General features: G+C 45.9%; 1 protein-coding gene across 6 annotated transcripts in view; it reads left to right on the plus strand.

Moving 5' to 3' along the window:
• Positions 1-13,676, plus strand: part of LHX2 (LIM homeobox 2) — a 52,909-nt gene extending 39,233 nt beyond the window's left edge. For all 6 annotated transcript variants that reach the window (XM_064393413.1, XM_064393414.1, XM_064393412.1 and 3 more), the window contains exons 4-5: positions 4,202-4,407; positions 10,641-13,676. In XM_064393413.1, coding sequence (XP_064249483.1) covers positions 4,202-4,407; positions 10,641-10,928 — 494 coding nt within the window. In that variant the 3' untranslated portion in view covers positions 10,929-13,676. The remainder of the gene's footprint in view (positions 1-4,201; positions 4,408-10,640) is intronic.
• Positions 13,677-24,062: the final 10,386 nt, after the last annotated feature.

The raw sequence follows: 24,062 nt of genomic DNA on the forward strand, positions 1-24,062 counted from the left end.
CCTGCCTGGTCTAGTTAATCACAAGTTCCCTCTCCAGGCAGCAGGAGGTTAAAACACCCCCTTGACTCCGATTACAGAAGGAAAGGGGTGTATGTTCCTGAGCCACTACTGAGAGATAATGCACACACAACGTGTCTCCTGTTTCATCACTCTTTCAGAATCAGGATTAGTTTTCTTTCTTTTGGCATAATCTAACATGTCAAGCACAAGCTACTAAGAACAAAATTTCCCCCAAAGGAAATTTCTCTTTCTCATCTTCATGTGCCATATCCTTAGCAACCTACTAACGGCTAAGCACACACTTTGCCCCGAGTCCCAAGCCATGGGGGGCTCTGCTGATCTGAAGGTGAAGCAATGTTCCCAAGTTCTGCTCTAACAGACTTCGTTACAAAAGCACCAGCACAGCCTGCTTTATGCTCCCGTTGTTGGGTTGAGGGAGGTGTTATGCATTAATCTGCAAAGGGTATTTTGGCTACCAATATCAAAACCAAATGTTTTCCTCTTAATCTGTAGGGATGTAGTGATGCTGCCTGTGGACACCACCATCCTGTGACCAGGTGGCCCTTGTGGGGCTGAGGGTGTTGTGCTGCCACTGCTGCACCAGCCCGGGGAGGGAGGGCAGTGGCTTGGGTGTGGGGTCTGGGGAAAGGCACGGGGCCTTAGAAATGTTCTAGGGTCGAAAAAGAGACTTGGCACTGCTTCAGAATTTGTTTTATCAAAAAATAGAAGTGAAACAGTCGTTAATTTAAGGCTCCTCTATTCGACTGGAATTCTACCAATTGTATTTCTGAAATCCCAGCAGGAGCCTGAGATACTGCAATGGAATGGAAATGTTACATATGGATAGTTCAGCAATTCCTTTGGGAGATACACAGGACACCACAAAAGAACAGGGAAGGCAGTGCCTGAAAAACAGAGGGTTCTGTGAGGAGCATGTACAGTGTTAGTTATACACCCTGGTGCCTTTTGCAGAAACTCCTCAGCTCTTAAAATCTCCACTTACACCCTTGGCCCGTTCTGTGTTTCTGTGCCTGCAACACCCATGGACATTGCAGATTCTGTGAGAGATGCAGATAATATTAGACTGAATAAAGTAGCCTGTTGAGGATGGTGCCAGGCACCACAACCAAACACAGGAGGGGAATTGGCACCAGCCAGGACTATTTCTGTCCTATTGGGGCTGGCTGGGAGTAGCCAGACCGCTTGCACAAGGCAGAGAACGCACACGCCCTCACGCGCTTCCAAAAGCTGTTCTGCAACTTCCATCGTAGGCAAGGACGTTTTGCCACTCTCAAATGGTACATGTTCACTGGCATTTTAATATTGTTTTTACTTAGTAGATAATGAGGTAAAATGATGAGAAATTCCCAGAGTAAGTTGTTCCTTTTCCCATCAGGGCTTGATGAAAAGCTGACACCCTCATTCCATTCTGGGAGGGTTTGGAATCAGTTTTATATCCTTGGATTCTGAATGTATCTCATTCTCTATGGGACACATTAAAATCCAGCTCCTTGCAGCCCTAGGCTTTGTTTTGTTGCATATTAACAGGAACCAGACCTCAGTCCTGCAGACAGATATTTTGATGCATTTCCTCCTATGTCTGTCTTGCTGTTTCCTGGAGGGTTCAAAAGCCTCTAAGATGATGCACAAAGGTCTTTTCCAATACTAATATCTAAAATTCTTTGGGTACATTTTAAAAACAAGCATGATTTGGTTTTACATTTCCATAACAGAATTTTCTGTGAGCATTATTATGTTACTTATCCCCATGTTCTTTATATCAGAATTGTGGCTATGAAGGAGGCTGGAGCACATGCCATGACTCCAGATGGGCAACTAGGTCCCAGATCTTAAACCCAGAAAGATTTGGCTACATCCCAAACAGCTCCATTACTACTCCATTGTTACTCTCTCCCTCTAAGTATCTTACACCTTTTAAATTCAGGTGCTTGCAGTTTTCCATGCTGCAGGAAAACAAGCAGAAATGCTTCTTATGGCCAAAATTTGGCACCAGATCCAGAGGTCTGGAAAGGATTTATACAAATGTATGCACATGCACGCACACATGCACACAGACACTCACATTTCTATATACAGCACCATTTTTTAGCTGCTTTTCAAATTATAGGAGTACAGAAACACACAGAAAACTTTGAGGCTTTGGACACTTTGAGCATATCTATGAAACAAACGTGCTTTTGGACTTAGAGCTGAATTTTTGCAGGCCTTGCTCTGTATTGTGCCACAGCTTTTTAGCAGGCTTTGAAAGGCTGAGGTGTGTAAAGCAGCTGCTGTAGCTACTGCAAAGCTGCTTAGGGAACCTGCATGCATCTTTACTTAGCAACCTGTGCATTTTATTACCCGAGTCTTTTAAAAATCTGTTTGTACTACATGCCTGTCAGAATGTGTGTGTTTTCACTAGGGCCGAGACCCGCTGATGGACAGTGAATTCAAGTAACATGAACAGATAGGTGCATGAGATGTACTCAGTTGTAATTAAACAGCAATAGTGGACAATTGAAAACAAGCCTGTTCATGCATTTAAGAGACTTACCAACAATTCCTGTACAAAAGAATTTTTTGGTAATTTTTGCATTTTTCATTACTTTTAGCATAAGACTTGTAGGAAATTAAGAGGGAATTGTAGATATTTGGACAGGAAAACCTAATTAACAAGTTTGTCAATACTAATTTTCAGTTATATTCCTAATTTTTTATTGGATTTAAGCTCAGTTAGTGTTATTTTAAGAGGGTTTCTATGGTTTACTGTATGCACAAATAAATGAAAAACTACTTTTGGTCTACGAGATTATTTTGCTTGGCACTCAATATTTAAAACTACTTGATAATTTTTACAGTGTTCTTTTCTCACAGATCTTCTTGAGCTTGATTTCTGTAAGCGTATCAAACAGTGTCATTCCTCGTTTTCAAAAGGATGTGGCAGAAGTGATAATTCAAACCAGTATTTGCAAACACTTTTTAAAAAAAATTGAAACATAAACATATAAATAATTAAAAAGATTTTTCATTTGGCACGCCAGTGAATATTTTGTATTAACAGCTTTATTTCTTTAGCTAGTCAGATTATAGTCATAATTTGCTGTCTGGTAGCCACAAACTTTATTTCTTTTATAGTGTTTCATTTAATGGTCTCCCTTGTACTCTACAGGGTTTAGTTTGATGGAGGAAATAATTATGATTTTAACTAGTCTGTTCCATGGAGATTTAACTGGGGTGTATTGTGCAGCTCTCTTTGTGTGTTACGGTGCAATTTATGGTGACACCAAGTACAGTAAAACCCTTTATGGAGTTGAGGACAGCTACTGTCCTCCCACAGAAAGTGGAGGAAAAGTTCTGTGGAGGTGGAGCAGAGGGGGAAGGGAACAGGGCTGACATTTTAAAAGGCACAGAGGGGAAGGCCAGGTCCTTGCAGGCTGGTTGTTGGAAGGGAAGGGCTGGGGGGTGCAGAAATGTGATCAGCTGTGCCCAGGTGGGCAAGAGGCTGGGCACTGGGCTGTGCTGGCCCAGTGCTGGCACTGCTGGGGCACCTCCAGGGCTGGGGACAGCTCGGGGCCACTCATGGCAGGACAGAACTGAGGGGCTGGAGCGTGTCCAGGGGGCTGGGAAGGGAATGGAGCCCCAGGAGAGGCTGAGGGAGCTGGGGAGGGAATGGAGCCCCAGGAGGGGCTGAGGGAGCTGGGGAGGGAATGGAGCCCCAGGAGGGGCTGAGGGAGCTGGAAGGGGCTCAGCCTGGAGCAAAGGTGGCTCAGGGGGGACCTTGTGGCTCTGCACAGCTCCTGCCAGGAGGGGACAGCCATGGGGTCGGGCTCTGCTCCAGGGCCAGGAGGAAATGGCCTCAGGCTGTGCCAGGGAAGGGTCAGGGTGGATATTAGGAAACTTCCCCAAAACAGAGGTGAAGCCCTTATCCTTGGAGGGACATCAAAGCCATGTGGATGTGGCACTTGGGGACACGGGTTAGTGGTGGCCTTGGCAGCGCTGTGCTAACCCAAGGACACAATGGCCTCAGAGGGCTTTTCCAAACTGAACTGCCCTACAAATCCATGAAATGGAGCAAAGGCAGGTAGGGCTTGTGCCAGTACACGCCGTGGTGTGCCATTTTAATTGCTGCACTCGGGGAAATGGAGAACAATACTGGTGTGGAGCAGGAGATTTACAGGTCTTTTCCTCTCGTTGCCTTAAGCTTTAAGTTGCAATGAAAACGATGGTGACCACCTGGACAGAGACCAGCAGTACCCCAGCAATCAGAAAACAAAGCGCATGAGGACGTCCTTCAAGCACCACCAGCTGCGGACAATGAAGTCATACTTTGCTATTAACCACAATCCTGATGCCAAGGACTTGAAACAGCTAGCTCAGAAAACTGGCCTCACCAAAAGAGTTCTTCAGGTAAGAGCGTCCTTTGCCTTGCAAAGTATCAAAGTATCAATTTTGTATTCAAAAAGCCACGGCTTTGGCTGGTTTTCAAGATATTCTTAATCATCTGTACCTTCTCTAAGTTAATTCCCAGAAAGTGTGAGAAGAGTTAATTTCTTTTCCGTTTCTATCAAGCAGATCACTTGAGTTCTAAATTTAATGAGAATTGTGAAGGTTTGGGGCCCTGCTTGTTTTCCTGGAGTTCTTTCATTCTGGTGCATGTTTTAGCTTCCAGGCTGCTTTACAAAAAAAGTGACTTATTTTAGTTAGTGCGCTCACTGTACATAGAGAGCTTTTGGTTTAGAAATTCAGAAAACATGTCAATGCTTACCTTTATAAAAAATTAATCAACAGTTTGAATTCATTTTGTCAGGACAAGGAGGACGGCTTTTCGTTCATAACTGAAGTGGACGTAAATTAAATTTTTCAAAAACTTTTACTCATAGTTTAGTAACTTAGAATGAAATAAAACTGCATTTTAAAAGTACTTTTTCTTGTTCATGGGAACACACTCAATTTGAGCTATTGTGGGAAGGAAAGGGAATAGTATTAGTTGATTCAGCTGCATTTTAATTTATAGTTCTGACTCAAGAAGTCAATTTTAATGAGCACTTACCCAAATGCCTGTACCTAGAGATAAACTTGGGCATATAGGAGCCATGGCATTCCAGGATTTACTGCTGAAAGTTTTAAATGGGTCTTAATTGTAGAAAAAGGATTGTGACCTTCCTAGAGACAGGTAGGGCTGTGAGCCCCATCCTGGGAAGCATCGTGGACAGCTCACAAGTCACAGGCAAGTGGAGGGCAGGAGACAACTGCTGAGCAAACTGAATTCACTGCAGGGACCCTGGAGCTTTCAGAGCTAACACCTACCAGAAGAAGGAACAAAGGATTTGTAGGCTTCCCAGTAAAATGCCAAACTGTACGCAGTGACTTCTCGTGGCTACGTCCTCATAGCTGGGCTGGGTTTGTTTTTCTGAGCCTGATTTGCTGTGCAGGAGCAGATTCCTCTGGCAGAGGGAACACCCCAGCACCTGATGTGGTGTCTCACAGCAGCTGCCCTGAAACCACACACATGGCTGAAGAAATTCACTGCACTGGTCTATCCTCAGACTGACCCTTCTCCTCTACTCACCCTCAGAATTTAGACACTTTGGTAATACAATTCACACCTGAATTACCTGAGAAATGGCACATCGGTGTCTAGGAAGTGTCTTTTGATTATCTTTCTGTTCTCTCTTGTCACTCCACACCAAACTTTGATTTCCATCTCTCTCTTTTCACTGAATAGGTCTTTCCTTCCATCTTTTTTCCAAGTTATTGTCTCTGTTTCTTCCTATTCAGAACGTATTTCCTTGTCTCCAAAATTGGACTTCACCCCATTACTCTTCTGTTCCTCTTTCAGTTTCTTCCTTGCTTCACAGCCTCTTCATTTCATTTTACACGTCACAATTTGCAGTTTTCAGGTGCTTTGTGGTTCTCCTTTTGTTTGTTGCAGAACTTTACAATTCCACCAAAGTTTTGTTACCATTTTGGTCTTTGGTGTTTCACTTCTTTTACTCTCAGAGTTAAATACTCCCCTATGTCCAGACTGCTTTAGCTACTTGGTGGAAGACAGTAGTTGCTGGTGAGGATTGTTCCCTGAGGATGGTGCTGTTGGAGGCAATTCTAGAAAATGGAGTGACACTTTGTCTGCTATCACTTGAGTTTTCCTGCCTCTTATGAGCACTCTCTAGTCATGGAAGTTTTGTTTGAAAATTAATTTGGGCCATGAGAACACAAACTTGTATTTTGTATGTTTTAGAACCTTTCAGCCCAGTTGGTTTATCTCTACCTGTGAGTGACAATTAAGTTCACACAGATGAGTTTTAGGGTTGCTCTTTGCTGGGAAAACTCATCATGATGTTGGTTACTGAGACAGCCCCACATGTCGTGTAATGAGGGGACTTTGTAGAGGAGCAGAGAATTTGAGGATTTTCCAGATGTTCTGTGATGCTGGAGCTGGAAACCCTGACTGATGTCTTTGCTTTATAACAATTTGTGACCAGCTGCACATGTCCAGTGTGGGATGGCTGGAAATGCAACACTCTGCCTCTCAGGATGCATTTCCTTCAACGCCTTCAATGCACACTGTTCTCTCAGCCACATTCAAACCATAGCAAACGTATTTATCCTTTTAACACCTATTTTTATTTTGTTTCCTTCCAATTCAAGTTTCCATTTACAATTTAATTCATATATCTCTTGTAATACAGCTGGGGAACACAAGCTCTTTATTGTGTGCTATCATTAGTAATTAACAGCCCCAGCTAATTGTGAGCTAACTAACCTAACTGGCATAAATGCTGCTCTCTGGGGAACTGATCTTTCTTTCTGTGAGTCTAGAAAAGGAAGGTGAAAGTAGATAGCCCTGAGGAGGTGTGCTGTGTCAGCTATAGGTATGTACCTCTTCTCTCCCTGGGTGTCTGGAATCAGATTATCCACAGCCCAAGCACTTCAGGAACATAAAGCATCATTTTTCAGAGTGTGTTTGTACACAATTTATTTTTTCTTGAATCAGTCCCCAGTAAAGTCACTATCAGAATCCTACAGAAATCACTGCATGCATTTGGACTCTGCTGGTCCAGTTTCCAGTGGTAAACAAACCTAAAATATTTCCATCCCATGTGGGGACCTGTGCTGCCCTTTAGGGAAGGTTTGCTGTAGGCTGCAGGCTCTTCCTGAGCCCCCATTCATTAAAGATCTCTTTGACTGAGCAGTTATTAATTGCAGCAGAGTCATCACAATGTGTGTGCAATGAGTGAGCCCAGTCTGCTTTGTGGTGTTACATCCTCTGTGTTTTGTGTCTCCACTTACTACTTAGTGAAATTCAGAGAACCTAAGTGTCTCCAGGTAGCTGTGTGAATGAGCAAAATTGGTTTAAAAACTTGTTTTTAGCAGAAGCTGTTCACACAGCTAATATGTAACAGATGCAGCAGTGGAGGTGTTGCAAACCAGAAAATAAAGTTATCTAAGGTGACGATCCCATTAACTTCAGTATCCAAATCCCTCACAACACTTCGTGTGTTCATATTCAACACTCCCTTATCATATGGAGATGTTATTTCATTCCTATTTGACTTGGTGGAAACAAAGAATTTGTTCCACAGATCACTGACGAGGGAGTGCAATCTTTTCACCCCAGTAAATATTATTCTGCCTAACTGCTGAGTGCCCAGCTCCACGACGCAGCCCCGCTCACCGGAGTGTGCCAGCAGCAGTGCTGGGTCTTGCAGCTGCTTTTCATTTTGCACTGGGAGTTTTGTCTGTATTTTCCCCTTTGATTTGAAATAGCTCAGCCTTGTGCTGATACAGTTGGACAGAAACCCACTAAATACTTCCCGATGATTTTGTTTATTCCTCAGTCCTGAAGGAATTGTGTAATTGATGTGAGATAAGTCCTTCTGGAAGGATTCTTCCACTTCTGTGTGGCTGGGTGGTTATTTCTGCCATGCCCTTCCAGGTGCACGGCCTGAGCTGCCCATGGGAGTGGGGCAGCCCCGGGGACAGCCCTGCCACTGTCCCTGCTGGGGTCATGGCCAGGGGCAGGGGACAGCCCTGGGAATGGCCCAGAGACAGGGGACAGCCCTGGGAATGGCCCAGGGGCAGGGGACAGCCCTGGGAATGGCCCAGAGACAGGGGACAGCCCTGGGAATGGCCCAGGGGCAGGGGAACAGCCTCAGGAACAACCCCACAGCCCCAGGAACAGCCCCAGGAACAGCCCTGCTCTCTCTCACCACTCTCTAACAAGAAGGCTTTGCTGAGGATGTCAGATTTAAAGCACATACCAGAATGTCACTATGGTGGAAGTAATGTTATCCCTTCCGTCATAAGACAAGGTGTTTTCAGAATTCAAATGATTAGATGTATTTTCAGTAATAATACAAATATTTATTATTATACAATTTTAAAGAGCCCTGTAACCATTAACTGATTAACCTTGACATTATTCCAGTGGGGAAGGAAGTAAAAAGCAGTCATATAATCTCTATTTTCAGATAATACTTGCAGAATTATATGATATTTTCAATGTCTAACACGAATTGCCATTAATAAAGGGACAATGAACCATGTTATATGTGCAGCTCTGAAAGCAGTGTGGGTGGTCATTGGTAAGGGCAGCTGAGCTCAGGTTTTCATGTTAGTGGAAGATGAAGGGAAATCCATAAACACCAGGAATCTTTCTCACTTTATATACCACATGCTTCCAAAGAGCACCAGAGAGCCTCTTGCCCTGCTAAGGTTAAGGAGCAGCTGGACATTTAGGAGAGTGTCATGTTTCCCATATTTAGGACTAATGAATATAAAAAGATGGGTATTTTAATGAACATAAATGTGAAATTATGCAGAAGTAGGTGTACCTGCAGCTGGCCAACTGGTTTGTCTGTTCTGCTTTAATTATGCCATGGCTACATGAACACACGTGGTGACAGCAGCCAGCTCCAAACTCCATTTCACAGCTGTTATCCTTTATACAGTTGCCAGAAGGTATTTTAAAGAAACCAACCACTAAATTAGTTTGTGGAACAAATAGAAATGATTTCTGTCTGAAAGGTAAAAAGTCCTAAGAAAGTTCCAGTTGCTGTTTTTGCTGCTCCTGAGCAGTTGGTGCTTGAGCCTTTGTGGTTTCACCCACAGCCCCTGCACGCCAGGGGCTCTGAGCAGTCCCACCAGAGGACTCTGCTTGGGAACATGTCAGGCAAAATCATCCCTTTGGGGTTTGCTCCTTTTTGACCACATTGCTGCTCTAGCAGGGTCACTGCTGTACTGGACTCTGATAAAATCATGGGAATATTTTTACCTGTGCTGGTTTAAGAGAACTTTTGTATATGAAACTGATAAACAGTCTTTAAATGAGGTGTTTTAACAAAGCAAATGCCAACAAAAACTGGTCTAAAATACTGAGCTTTCAGAAAGAAGGACCTGTAGGGATGTGATTTATGTGATTTTGAATTTGTGCCTGAGGATCACTTCCTTGTGGCAGTCCCTGGAGAGAGTGTGAGAGACAGGGTGTGCACATTAAAGACCTTTGGCTGGGGGAGAGAGCTTTCCAAGGAAGGGAGAGTGCTCCACAGGGGGAATTTGGAGCTGGAGCATCCCTAGACGTGAAGAAAGGTGGAGAGAGGTGGAGCAGCCGAGGCAGGTGCATCAGCTGGGGCTGCAGTGGGAGCACCGCCCGCTCCGGCCGCCTTCCTGCGGCTCGCTCCTTCCCTCCTTCCCTCCCTCCTTCCCTCCTTCCCTCCCTCCTTCCCTCCCTCTCTGGCTCTCGGCAGGGCCGGGCAGCTCCAGAGCCAGGAGCAGAATCTCTGCACGACTGCTGTCTCCTCAGGAGTCCCACACACTCACTCACTTTCCCTGTCCTTCAGGAGTCCCACACACTCACTTTCCCTGTCCTTCAGGAGTCCCACACACTCACTCACTTTCCCTGTCCTTCACCCCAATAAGCAAAGAATGCAAGAAGTAGAAACCTTGGGAAAAAGATTCTGTGCGGTTGCTGTTCCTACTGAAATCGCTGTTTTTGATGTAATGTAGGTCTTCAATACCTTTCCAGTCCCTTTTCCCAACGTTATAGCAGTGCTGAAAACATTTGACAAAGGAAACAGGCATAGGCAAAGGAAGGTGGAGCATTTGAGGAAGAATAAGAGAAGAGCAAGAAGGAAGGACAGGCCTTTCCAGAGAGGGAGCACTGCAGGCGTGCGAGGGAGCTCCTGGGGCAGCAGGAGCCCGTGGGAAGGCAGGGTGCCCCGGGCTGTGCCAGCAGCACTCTGGTGGGAGATGGACGTGAGGTACAAGGGGGAAACTCCGGTGTTGTGCTCATCAGGTGCGTGGTGTTGGCCCCACCCAGACCAATGCTGCTGGGATCGAGGGCTCTCGAGGATTCCACACGCTGCCAAATTTCTGAGCATCCTTTCACATGCCTTGTGCAGTCAGGCTGCAGCCTCCATCCTCAGCCTCTCCTGGCAGACTGCTTGCAGGGATCGAAGGACAGGGAAGAAGGAATATTCTGCAGGGAGAGGCCATTTCTCATGGCTAGAACTGCTTTTCTAATATGTTACCAGTAAAAACGTCTTTCCCAATTCCAGCATTGATGAATTTGTGAATGTGCTTTTGCATTTTTCAACACTGCAGGTCTTTAAATGCTGCCCTGTTATATTAAACTGTTTCAGGTTTGGTTTCAAAATGCTCGAGCCAAATTCAGACGGAACCTCTTACGCCAAGAAAACACAGGGGTGGATAAGACTTCAGACTCAACACTCCAAGCAGGGACCCCTTCAGGTCCTGCCTCAGAAATATCCAATGCCTCCATGAGTCCATCCAGCACTCCCACCACTCTAACAGACTTGACTAATCCCACTATGCCAACCGTGACGTCCGTCCTGACATCAGTGCCCGGAAGTCTTGAGGTTCATGAATCTCGAAGTCCTTCACAGACAACTCTTACAAATCTTTTCTGATGACTCTTTCTTAATAATTTCTTTAAAAAAGAAATTATTCTTAGCTGAAATTCCAAGTGTATTTTAATAGAGGCTTTGAGCAACTGACTAACCACAATTAGGATCTCTCCTAAAAAACAGAAGGAAATGTAGTGTTCTGGTATTATGGAGTATGGACTGAAGAATAACTTGGAAGATCTATTGCAACACAACATTTGTGTAACTGTACAGTTTTGTGGACTGAGCAAGGGAAACAGCAATTAATTTAAGTTGGCTAAAGCTTCTGTATTTTCAAAGACTGCCATGTGCCTTATATACTGTTTTATCTACATTCTTTGGATTCCATGTCCACTTCTCTCTTTTTCTCTCTGTATATTTATGACCAGGGCAAAAATGTTAAAGAGTTTGTTACTTTGAATAGTCCTAAGCCTTTCATTGGTTGCTTTGTTGTTTTAGAATTTTAAGGTCGAAGTCTGTTCGAATACCAGAATTTGTAAAATCTAACCAGTAATAAAACCACTTATGGAAACTACTTGGAAATGGCTGCAGTTACGTTTAACATTAGTGTCACAATCGAGGTAGGCTGACTGGATCTAAAAGGGTTAGAAAAATGCACTTCAGACACAGTGTCTGCCTAGGAAAAACCCCAAATGTGATGTACACGTTCCTCTGGTTCCCAAAGTGTTTATGGGTGAGAAATCCAGCTTGTACAACAGTAGGTGTCTTCATTGTAGAGAAATAATGTTAGTTGCAGGTAGAAGTTATCAGATAATGTTAAAACTCAAATAGAAGAACTGTGGTTCATTTTGCCACCTGAAGGAAACCTGACTTTGGCCAGCATGCATGGATCTTGCTTTGTGTGAGGTGTGGCTTGTCCCCTGCCCTGGAGGAGGCCAGCAGGGTCCCACAGCTCAGTGGCCACATCACCAAGGTGGACACTGGCAGAGGTTTGCCCTAGGAAAAAGGCAAAAATATTTCAGGTTATTTTGCAACACCGGTGGGCAAAGTTGAGGCAAAACTATGTTTTATAAAGTCACAGCCTTACATTTTTTGTAATGTTTTGAAGGAATAAAAAGCCAAGGAAGAATATATTATTGACACTGGAAGTGGTTATTCCTTTAATGATTATGGACCTTTCGACAGAACTGAATTCCTTCTCCCCAAAAATCTCTGCAGAATATAACTCATATTTTGAGGTTTTTTCCTGTTGTTTTTAAAACTGCTTTTCTGTAATAAAATAAATACCTCAGCAAAGTTTAATTATGTATAAGAAGGAGTCTCCACTATGCTGTTTGCCCAGTAGGTTTAGAGGTTTGGAGTGGTACATAAGATGCAGATGGTTGTTCCTTTTCAAACCTGTTCCAATCAGTTCTTTCAGTCAGATGTTGGGTTGTACTGGCCAGCTCTCTAAAACGAATCCCTCATTCCCATTGCATCAGAATTACTAAAAGATTATTCCAAATAAACAGCAAGATAGATGCCGAGATTTGTGTTCTTTGCCCTTCTCAGGGCACTGAAGATGATTTTGTAGGCTGGACTTTTTCTGAACAGTGATTTGGTTTTAAAAGTGCTACATTTATTCACCTTTCTGGGCTGCAAATTTGCTATTCTTGTGCCAGCCAAATTCCTATCAAGATCAGGGAGAGATTTCAGAGCATGAGGACTATGGGATAGAAAAGCTGACATAATTGGGTCATTTATTAACCTTTTTAACACTTCAGCTTAAAAAACCCCAGAGGTGAGCTATGGGCAAAGCAAGACAGTCCTCAAAGATGGGAACTAGCTGAAATCTGCAGGAGGGATTGGGGTCTGGCCACCAAACCCAGGGTGGCAGGGTCTCTTGAGTTTATGCACAGTGATGAGACACTAAAAAAGATGATTTGTGTTGAATTTATAAATGTTACAGGTTTATCCAGGACATTTTTCCTCGTAACCCCAATGTCTGATAAGGATGTTGTGCTGGTTGGTGGACTGTAACAGGTACATATCTGCCTTTCAAAGCTGTTCTGACACGGAGATTCTGCTGTTTGTAACATTTTGTTCATTGTCAATCACCTTGGAGATTTTTTTTTTACATGGTAAGCTGGATCTTTTCTTGATTTAAAAGGCAATTTTGGTCCACTGTTAAATGGTTACAGCCCATAATTAAAACCCTGTGTATTAACCTGTGAACAGTTAAAAAATACTGAATCTTGAAATCTGAAGTGTTACAAATGTAGCAGAGAACAATTCCAGTGGTTCTTTAAAATTGTACTGCTATTATTTGTGATCTTGTATCTTAACTACCTGAATCCATGTGGATGGAAATACCTTTCAAATCAATTCTCAATATTGCCTTTTCAAACACCTGACCTTCCTGAAGGGGAATACTCTCATGGTAATCTTATCTGAAACCTATACGAGACAATTAGAGAAATTGTCTGGTTTAATCAAATCAGGGATTTTGCATATAAATAAGAGACAATATTCTATGTAGGGTCTTTATGTAGGTGCATTAGGATTCACTCTGGCTCCAATGACCTATGTTGTCCCCATGACTGTTTCAATCCTGTGGTATTGTTTGGTTGTTTAGAGCTTGTTGGTTTTGAATGCTGTACATTTTTTTACTACTGCAATCCTAATGTTTCTTCACATTCTTGTACAGTTCCACATTTGATGTATTAGTCTGAAATTCTGTTAAAAACATGAACAAAAATGGAAATGATATTTCTTTGGAAGTGTATTTTTACTGTATATCTAATTTGAACTAGTTGAACATACTTCTTTACATTTTGCATGATAGGTGTGTAGTTCATTTTTTAAATATGAAAGAGACTTAAAAGTAACTTAGAACAAGAATATAATGAAACTATACAAATATGGAAATACATACAATGATTTGCTACTTTTTGACTCAAGAAGCTTTTTGAAATACATTTTACCTAGTTTATTTAAGACAATGCAGATATTCTGTCTCTGAGTTCATACATAATGCAGAATAAGAGGAGATTATGTACTAGAAAAACTTTCAGGTCACCTTGGTACTCACCAGCACACTGGATTATTCTTGTCAAACAGACAATGGACAATGTATTTTAAGAATGCTGAATATATTTTGATCTACAGCAGAGAGGGATGGGATGGCTGCAAGTGATATGTAATCACAGCTTAAAATTTATTGACTCCATTAATGGCTACATTTCATAAAACTTATTTTTTTATTCAAATTATCTAAGTTTGGAAAGAGAAGAGCAAGGATCATTATACTAATGAAGATGCTGAATGTGTGCCCTGGAAGCAAAAGCCAATTTATCAAATATACTATGGATGCAGAAGGGGCCTCCAAGATATTTTGGTTTTCAAGCTACCTTTTCCTCCTGGCTGTTTAAAACCCCCACATAATTAGGCTGCTTTCCTGTAAGTGTTTGCTCTTTTTTGTCTGTTGGAAGGAAGCTTAGGCACCTGTAAGAACAATCTTCATCTAAAGGAAAAGGAGACAAAGACACAAATCAAGCCAAGAATCAGGCTTCATACCTGGCTGTGAGTGCTCGGGTGGAGTTTCTCTGCCCCCACAGGGATTTACCCCTCTGAGTAAGGAGGATCTGTACCACCCCTGGCAGCACTAATCTGTGCCTAGCTGGACTCAGCCTGTGGATGGGGTGGCCTGTGCCTCTCTGAGCTCCCTCTCACCTCTTTGGCACAGGCTGCAGGTGAAACACCCCCACACACAGCGGGGAGCACACCCAAACAAATTCCTGCCAGCATCAGACCTGTCCATGTCAGGGAGACAGAGCCCAGCCCAAAAATCACCTCCACTGAAGCAGCCAATACTGACAGGCCTAATAGACAGAAATTTATATTACTGCCATTTCTGCTGCAATTGTGCTTCCACCAACCTTCCAGACTCGTTAAACAAGTGCTCCACATCACCATTCCACCCAGGAAACCCAGAGCTGAGCTGGACCAGGGCCGTGAGTGGCATTTATCAATTCAACAGCTCCTTTTCTCAGAGACTGGGTAAAAAGATACACTGGGCATTTAGTGGTTTTCTTCTCAGATTAGTATGAAGTTAGCAGCTCTTTCTGGCCTAATAACTGGATTTTTGTAGCCAGTAAATATTTTTTGAGTTTTAATTTGAGCAAAACATAGTACTCAAAATACACAACCTGCTGTCAGTAAATTCAGACCTTGCAATACCATTTATTGTACTAATGCGTAACACTGTGCAAATTATTATTTCTGCAGAAAACCACTTCTGTGCAAATTCTTCTTTGCCCTGTAAAAGGCATGGCTCTGCACATGTATTTACACAGCTTGTTTACATGCCACTGTATCAATTTATTACATTGTAAAATTGAGCACTTAACAGGAAGTTACACTTTTGCAACAAAATCTAGAAAAAAGGAAATAATTAAGCTTTTTGTTAAAGAAAGAAATCTGTTCTTTCCCCTGCATAGTTTAGCCCAGCAGCTATGCGGGGAAAGAAAGCCCAAATCAAGAGGGACACAAATATTTGGAAAGCATGACTTCACTCTGTGGGGAGCAGTTTTAACTGATAAATCACTGAGATGATGCCTCTCTGCAGTGCCCCACAGGCAGGGCTGGCTGGTGCTGCAGAGCCACGCTGGATCTGCAGCCCTGCAAGCACTGAGGCCACCACGTGTTCCTCCAGCAGTGACACCAACTGCCGAGGCTGTTATCTGTCCATGGCACAGTCATTACTGGGAATAAAACACCCCTTAGGTACTACTCAAAGCCAGTGAGAAGATCCGCAGGCTTTGGTAATTGAGTGCTCCTAGGAAAGGGTATTGATTTTCCATGGGCCTCTTGGTCTGACACAGTATCAGTGATAGGAGCTCTGAGCCATGGGCTGTTTGGGCTGGCTGAAGGCTGCAGCAGACAGCAGAGATGAATCCTTCCCCACACAGAGCTAAGCCCCAGATCCTCCCAGTGGCTCTCCAGGCACAGATCACACCAGCTCTCCTTGATGACTGAAGCAAGGAACGAGTCCAAGAGACATATTCATGTTCTTAGCAGAGTGCACAGCTTCCAAGTATTCTTTTCTGACTCCAACCTTCAGCCTACAGAAACTGCATTTGCACCTACTATTTCTTTTCCTTCCCACATAATTTCCTCGTGTTTCATCAGTCATTTTTGCTGTCCTTCCTCTGGAAATGAAGACTAACAAAAGAGATACTCTGTAATATGGCTTTGCAGGCTGTGATTGAGCAAGAAGCTGATGCCAAGTCTCGCCCAAGTCTGGGCAGAGACTCTGGGAATGTGGGGAAGAACAGTTTCTGGGAGCTGGTCTGTCACCCACAGACAGATAGAAGGGTAAAGAGACATCACTGCTTGGACCTAATCTTCAAAGATATCTCATCTCTTGAAGCCAGACCTTCTGAGAATTTGTTACTAGTCCTATGAAACATTTTGAGGCAGAAGAACACTTATTTACCATTGCTTGTATGATTATCCCAGAGAGGCAGATGCAGCTCATTCCCAGTTTCTCTGGAGCACAGGCTGTGCCTGTGGATTTAACCCTGCTGACCACTCGCCTTTGTTAGTTCACATGCACGGATCCCTCAGAAGCAGCTCAAAAGCTTTTGTATCCCCTTTTGCTCCTGTATGATCTGACCATCTCTGAGAGGCTGGCAGACAAGTGTGAGCTGCCCATGGGCTGGGGAGAGGAGAGGTGTCACAGCCAGGAGCTTGTGCTTCTCTTTGGAGGAGGCTCTTCCCCCAGCACTGGCTGCAGTGCTCACCTTCACCTGGCCAGGGCTTCTAGGAGAGCCCTGGGATGGGCTCTGCCAGCTGCTGGTGCATTTTGGAGCTGAGGTTGTGCTTAAAAAGATCACTCACGGGTGTCCTGCCACCTGGTTCAGTCACCTCTAGCCAATGCAGACCCAGACTTTCCCCATTGCACGCCCGCTGGCGCTGGCTCCTCACCCACCTCTCTGAATGACAGCAGAAGTCACAGCACAGCCAGTGCCACCCGTGCTGCAGAAACAGGCCCAGCCACCCACACTCTGAGAGGCTTTTTAAGGAACGAGGGCCATTTGTGGCCCTCATTTCTCTGTATGGCTTTTCCAGTTCTGCCCCTATTGTGCGTATGGAATCAGGAATCCATGTTAGATTAATCTAAAAGCTGTACAATGCTATTTTCTGCTATTCTTTACTCTTCAGCTCCCTGAGTGCAGACAGTTCCCAGTCATGTTTTGTGTCCATACTCTCTTTTTCTATCACTCCATTTTATCCCAGAGATTATAGATTGTGCCACTCACTGGCACTGACAGGATTCTCCAGAGTCCCTTCTGGCTATTCCAGCACAAAAGAGGAGTCTCAGAAAAGACATTGGCAGCTATTTGCAGAACTACTTTCTCCTCACAAAGCAGCTCCAGCTCCTGGGGATCTGTGTTGGGAGCACAAGGTGTGTTGCAGCCACTTACATGCAGGTACCACCATTATCAGCTGCCTTGGAACAGACCAAAAGCTGGGCTGCTTTTACAAGAATCTGCATAAAATATAATCCATTTTAATTCTAGAATTATACTGGAGCTGATGCCAGGCATTAGAGGGAAGAATGTGCTTCTGGCAGGACTCCAGGTATTTCTGTTCTTTCTTTTTCTGCCTGTTGGCTGGAGCAGAGGCCAGGGCAGCACTCCTGCCTCCTGCTTCCACCGCAGACGCTCTGTGGCCAGCACAGGGAGGCTGGCCAGAGGTTACTTGCTGTTATTTTGAGAAAGGGCTTTGAAGTCCCTGAGTGAACAGTGCCAAACTGGAGCAAAAGGCAAAGTGGAAGTTGTTACACTTCCCATGGGAGGCCATGAGAAAACGGCAGTGCAGCAGATGAGTGTGACCATACGTGTGCACCCCAGTCTCACCCTGAGCCCCGACTGCTGCTGACCCGGCCCTGCCGACCACAGCAGGGCCTGGCTTACATTGCTTTGGAGAACAGAAACCAGAAACTGTTGCGCCTCCCTTTAGGGATTTGCAGGATATGTGAGAAGGCACAAATCAATCCCACACACCAGACTGAGAGGAATTTGGATTGGAAGGTACTGAAGGGGATCTCTGTTTTCCAGGAAGGAGGCACTAGACCCTAAGTATGGTACCTGGAGATGAGAAAGCAGGACCTGTGATGCAGGGCTGGGGAAACTGAACACAGCCAGCACAGGTATGCCTGAGAGCATGAGCAGTCTGTCTCCCCTCCCTGAGAGATGGGTAAGCCAAGGAGCTGTACAGCTGAAAGAAGGCAAAGACCCATTTCTGTGCCAAAGCCAGGGAGCAGGGTTTGGGAAGAGCAGTGGGCCTGGAGGACAGGAGTGCAGCATCCCCGGGATGAGGAGAAGTCACTGCATTGGAGGTGATGCCACCTCTGGCCTCCAGGAAGGCTTTTGGTCTGAGGAACAATTTCAGACTCCTGCTGCACAGGAGGAAGCTGGCTCTGGTGTGTGTAACAACACCTGCCCGTGCCACCCTCCCCTGGGGGCTGGGGAAGGGAGGAGGTGTGTGTGTCAGAGGGCTCTGTGCTCTCTCTCACATTGCCTAGTGCTCTGTCAGAAATGTGGAGACAAACCCAGCTATTGCACATGCTGCCTTTGCATCCCAAACTGCTCTTTGCTGCTGTAAGCTGGCTCTCTTCATTAAATGTATTTACTTAGCAGCAGATCTGTTGTTACATATGAATAATTGACAAGGAAAATGTCACTTACTGCACGGGTGCTGCACGATTCTGGCTGCTGAGTTTCCAACAGTACAAAGCCTGGAACAGGAAGCTCTAAACCCAATTTCACCTTTTACAGAGTTTAATTTTGGGTATGTTTCTTATCTTGGTGCTTTACCAAACTGTTGAAAGTGACAAAACCAGATGTCATAAAATGCAGGGAAAATGCAGCTGGACTGAACTTCAAGTATTAACAAAGCCAATTCCCTTGACAGACACTAATCTTATACCTTCAAACCCAGGAAAGATTCAGTTAAACTCACAATCATTTTATAGTCTCTGTAGAACCATAGCAGCTTAGGGATCCTTTGTTATTCCTCCATAAAGAGGAAAGTTATAGTGAAAGTGCCCTTCTTAGGTTGGGTGTTTTTAAATACTAACGTTTATTGCTCTGCAGTTTCTCTTTATGTGTGCACAGAGAACAAGAACACACCTCACTTCACAGGCCTATTTTTAGAAACAATAAAGGAGCCCTCTGTTAATAACTGGTTACTCCTTTGCCATTTGCATGGCTGATCACTGTTAATGATCCAGCTAAAGGATTCACTGGGGAGGCTGCAAGGCTTGGGTTCTGCAGGATGGGCTCGGGAGTGCAGCGTGTGTGTGCAGAGCTGCCACCCTCTGGGAAGCTCCTGTGGGACACTCAAAATCCCCTGTCTGGGTCCTGTGCCCCAAACCTGTCCATCTCCACCGTTCCATTAATTTCCAAAAATGGGCTGATGGGGCCCAGCTGCAGCAGTTTCTTTGGATGAACACTAAATCTCCAGATTCTCCTGCTACTGAACATGGTCCTTCCCAGAGCTCCTGCTTTGGGCTTACAGCCCTCTACACAGAGGCACAGCACCAGGAAGAAAGCTGGTGTTCAGACTTCCCAACAGTTTCTAGGAATGTTTAGGATGTATGAAGAACAAGAAGTAAATACCTAAATAACAACTTGTTTATTGTCCTTACTGCTTTTGGACACAGATCCAGACTGAAAGCAGTAGTCTGCAGCACACAATTGTGGGGGTTTATCAGGTGAGCCCTGCTCAGCTCTGGGGAGTAGCCAGGCCACGTTACCAGGCGCTGGCAGCCCCAGCAGCCCCTGGCCCACAGCCTCCAGCCAGGCAGGTGGAGCTGCCTGGGGACCCCTCGTGTCATCTCATGACTGCTGCATTGTACAAAATATCTCTTAAAAAAAGCAGCTGTGCCTGTGCTTTCCACGAGACCATCTCTGCTGTTTTAAGGGGGCATGAATGAAGAATGAGTTTACGTGTCCTTGGCATGGCATCTGGATTGACAAAGCACTGCGCTGTCGACCCCGAGTAAAGGTCTGAATTATGACATAAAAGGAACACCAACAGATCAGTTTGTGTTGTTGCAGAGCTCAGCCACAGATCCGTGTGTAGGGAACACAATTCTTTGCTTGCAAGCTGAGCCCTGTGCATCTCACAGGACATTAATGCAAAAGTGGGAAAAATCCAATCTTAATGTTCTAGAGAGTGAAACACTGATACAACATGTCATGCCCTGTCATCACCTGTTGCTAAGGGTTGAGATATTCCCAGTGTCAGAAGGAGACTGTGAATGAGGAGTGCATTTTGATGAGTGCTGAGGAGGGGAAGATTCTCAGGAACTGATGGAAATTCTGCTGTTTTATAGTGTGTAAAATACACCTGACCTGAGGCAGCGGATCAGCAGGGCAGCCTGAGGTGCACGCACTGCAAACATCTCCTTTTGAGCTACTGACACATTTAGCAGCTGCCAGTCAAGGAGGCGAGCTGCTCCTCTCTCAAGCAGACCTCCTCACAACCTATTGTTGCAAAGGCCTAAAACGTGGCTCCTTCTCCAGCGCTCCCTTGGCCCAGATGGAGCATCTCTTCGAGCTTCAATATTCTCCTTACACTCCTCTTTTCATCTTTTGTGTGCCGCTGTCTCGCTTCCACCTGCCTCCTCCCAGTGCCACCTGCTTGCCTCCCTGCCTTAGGCTCCTTTGTTCGTGTCCCCTGTCGCTGCTCCCCGAGGAAGGCAGCTCGGGGTGCATTGTCCCAGGTTGCTCCCCCAGGGCTTTTCTTACTCGCTCGTTATTGCAACCGCGGGCTCGCCTTGCGTCAGCGGGCACGGCGACAGACAAAGCCGGGAGAGGCAGCGGGGAGGAAGGAGCCCCAGCGGGCAGGGTGCCAGCACAGCACGCCACAAACACACCAGAGCCCTGCGGGACCCACCGGGCTCCCGGGACCAGCAGGGCAGAGAGCCGGAGCAGCGCGAGCCTGAAGCTGTGGCAGCTCTCTGCACCCACCCTCGGAAACATATGGCAAAGCCAGAGAGTCACAGCATCTTTATTTCATAACCAAACATCCATCTTGCCATTCAGTTCTCCTGGCAGCTCCGTTGTCAGCTGCAGGAGTGGGGCTGAAGTGCCCCTTCCACCTGCACTTGGCTGAGCGTGCTTGGATTCTGGAGGGCTCTGTGCTGTGTGCTCAGGGCCCTGCCCAGGTGTCCCCCACCGTGGGACACAGTCCTGCTGGCACCACCACCAATGTAATGTTTACATTAGTAGGGGTTCCATTACTGTTGTTAGTAATAGTAACCACCTAATGCACTGCTCTCTGTGCTGCCTGGGAAACAGGGATTCCATCCTAGGATTTTATGCCAGGGATTGGGAATTACAATTCCCCAGTGCATCTGATTGTGGTTCAGACTATAATCACAGAATCACAGAATGGTTTGGGTGGGAAGGGACCTCCAAGTCCAGAGTTCCAATGCCCTGCCACAGGCAGGGACACCTCACCAGTGACCTGCAGCAGTCCAGGCAGGGGTCACACGGGGGTGCTGGGCCAGCACGGGGCCCCTTCAGCTAAAACCACACCTGGCACCAAGCCCACAGGAGTGCTCAGTGCACAGCCCCAGGGAGCTGGAGGGTACAGGAATAGCACAGCCTCCCTGCTGTGGCTCCTGAGCGCCATTCCTTGCTCCCCAGGGAGTTTTGAGTACGGGATACAGCCCCTGTGTGCTCTGCAAGAGCCTCCTGGGGGTGAAAATGCCCCCATTTCTCTGGAAAGTCAGGCTGAGATTGCCTCCCTCCAAACCACAGAGGCTTTTGCAGCCCCGTTGCACAAGAAAAAACACGCAGGGAAGTTCTGAATGTGTCACAGCAATGGGGAGGCTCAGGAGGCTCTGCCTGCTCCCGTGTCACCCACACAGGGTGACACCTCTGTGTGCCGGGCCAGGGCTCTGCAAAGCTCCTGCAGCCTTTAACCCTGCAGCGTGAAGGGCTGCTCTGAGGGGTCCCTGACCTGGAGAAAGGCCAGAGCCCCCCCTTTCCCACAGCTCCCTGAGCCTGCAGAGTGTGTCAAAGCCGCACACAAGGAGCACAGCCCGTGTTTGCGGGCACCGAGCAGAGCCCAGCAGAAGAACTGAAAGGCTCTGAGAAGAGGGGGCTCAGCGAGTCTCATTTAATTATGAGAGTGGTGCTGGCTCGGCTCAGCCCCACCCACATGCCATTTCACGCCTGATTTCTTCTCTGATTTCTTTGGGGAAAGAGAGGGAATTCGAGTGCATGTAATTTGGGTTAACAAGACGCATTATATGCAGCCTCATTCTTGTAAAAACTTTCACAGGGAAATCACCCAACCCATGGAGAGAAAAAATTCTCTCCTTATTGTAATTTTTCCAAGGCTAATCAAACTCTCACCATTATCCTATTGATCACAGGGAAGGTTTGATTTTCTACCGGTTGCCTAGTTAAGGTACAGTAGCTGTTGCTTGGCTTACTCCATGCTGTGAGTACAACAGAGATCAACCCTCCATTTCTATGCTCCTTTTTGTCCCTTTCCTAGATCCCTTTTCCTTCAAAGCTCACCTGCCTTTTGCTTTTGTGGTGCTCTACCTGCATTTCGCCTTCTCCTATATCTGTGGAGCAACAAAAGGTGAAAAGCTAGATTTGTACAATTAAAATTGTCAGAGTAAGAATGGGGAAAAGCAAAGATCCTGAACAGGCTTGAAAACAGGAGGCAAAGAAAAAGTTCGAGATGAATGTGGCATCCCCCAACAATATGGACAAAAAGATTCCACGTCCAGTCCCTGCGGGTGTGAGGAGCAAAAACTCCCTCCAGCTCGGAGCAGTAATGATGAGCGTGAGCCCTCGGTGGTGCTGAGTGGCCAGAGCTGCCTCTGAACGTCAGGGTGTGATCCTGCGGCTGCTGGCCGTGCTTCGGGCTGCCCAAGGCCGTGCTCCTGCGGGGCCAGGCGGCCGCGTCCCTCGGGAGCAGCTGCTGAGTGTCAGCGCCGTGCTGGGAAAGGCGCAGCTTCGCTTTGCCTGCCCGCGCGAGGGCTTCTTTGGATGTGTTTTGTGTCCCTTCAAGTCACTTGGGAGTTTAGGAGAGCCAGAGAGAATAGCTTTTTCTGTCATTATTTGATAACCAATACAGTTCCCTTTGACCCTCTCCCCTCTTCCCAAAAAAGAAAGACCAGCTCAGCATTGTGTTATTTTTCAAAGCCCTTACAAATTAAGACAGTAACATGGAAATCCTCGTTGGGTTTCAGTTCATACTTCCTCCCATGCTGGGCTGAAATGGGGATTCTTTTGTGATGGCTGTGCTGCTTATTTTTTTAAAACCTCCTGAATTTGGCACACTGCCCTACTTTATTTTCTTTCCATTCTCTAGTGCTGCTCCCATTGGGAGGCTCATTCGCTTCTAATGCATGGTGTTATCTTTTGCAAGTTGAACTCTAAATCCCCGTGTTGTTTTTCCTCGCTTGTTATTCAGGTGTGGGGAATCTTAATGATGTCTCTTTGGCTGGTGGATGCTCTGGCTATGTGGCTTTAATTACTTTTATTAATGTGTTTTATAAAGTAAATTACAGATAAATGTAGATTTTAACTGCAGCTTAGAGGTGGCACATCTGTGAGGCTGCACAGGCTTTCATTTGGGGGTGAGAGGCACAGAAACACCTTCCATAGCGACAGGATGTTCCCAGGTGTGACTGGGAGAAGCTTTGCTGAAGCAAAAGCTCCGAAACTACAAACGGGCACCTGCTGTGCAGAGGGACAGGGAAGGGAGAGGGAAGGAGCAGGACAACCTGCCCGGCTGTGCTGGCAGCCCCGGGAGGGCTCGGCATTTGCTGGGGATGTTTCCAAAGCCCCGCGGGCTCCGGGCAGCGCTCAGAGCCGGTGCCGAGGCCGGTGAGGGCAGGACAAAGGGCCCTGCCCCTGGCTCCCTGGCCCCGGGGTGTTTTCCTGCCCGGGGCATGGGCTCAGGGCAGCTGGGCAGGCAGTGAGCACAGACACGAGCGGGGAGAAGCAGAAACACGACTGGCATGGAGAGAGGCTGAATGTCTCCGAGTGCTCTGGACTGAAGCAGGATTAGAGGATTTAGCAGAGGAAAATACGTACTGGTGTCTGTAGTTTGTCTGGTGTTTTATTGAACCAAGGGTCCCATGTGGGCCATGCAGTAAGCAAGCAGTAAAATCAT

Source organism: Passer domesticus, chromosome 18 (genome assembly GCF_036417665.1).
Source record: "Passer domesticus isolate bPasDom1 chromosome 18, bPasDom1.hap1, whole genome shotgun sequence".
Classification (NCBI taxonomy): domain Eukaryota; kingdom Metazoa; phylum Chordata; class Aves; order Passeriformes; family Passeridae; genus Passer; species Passer domesticus.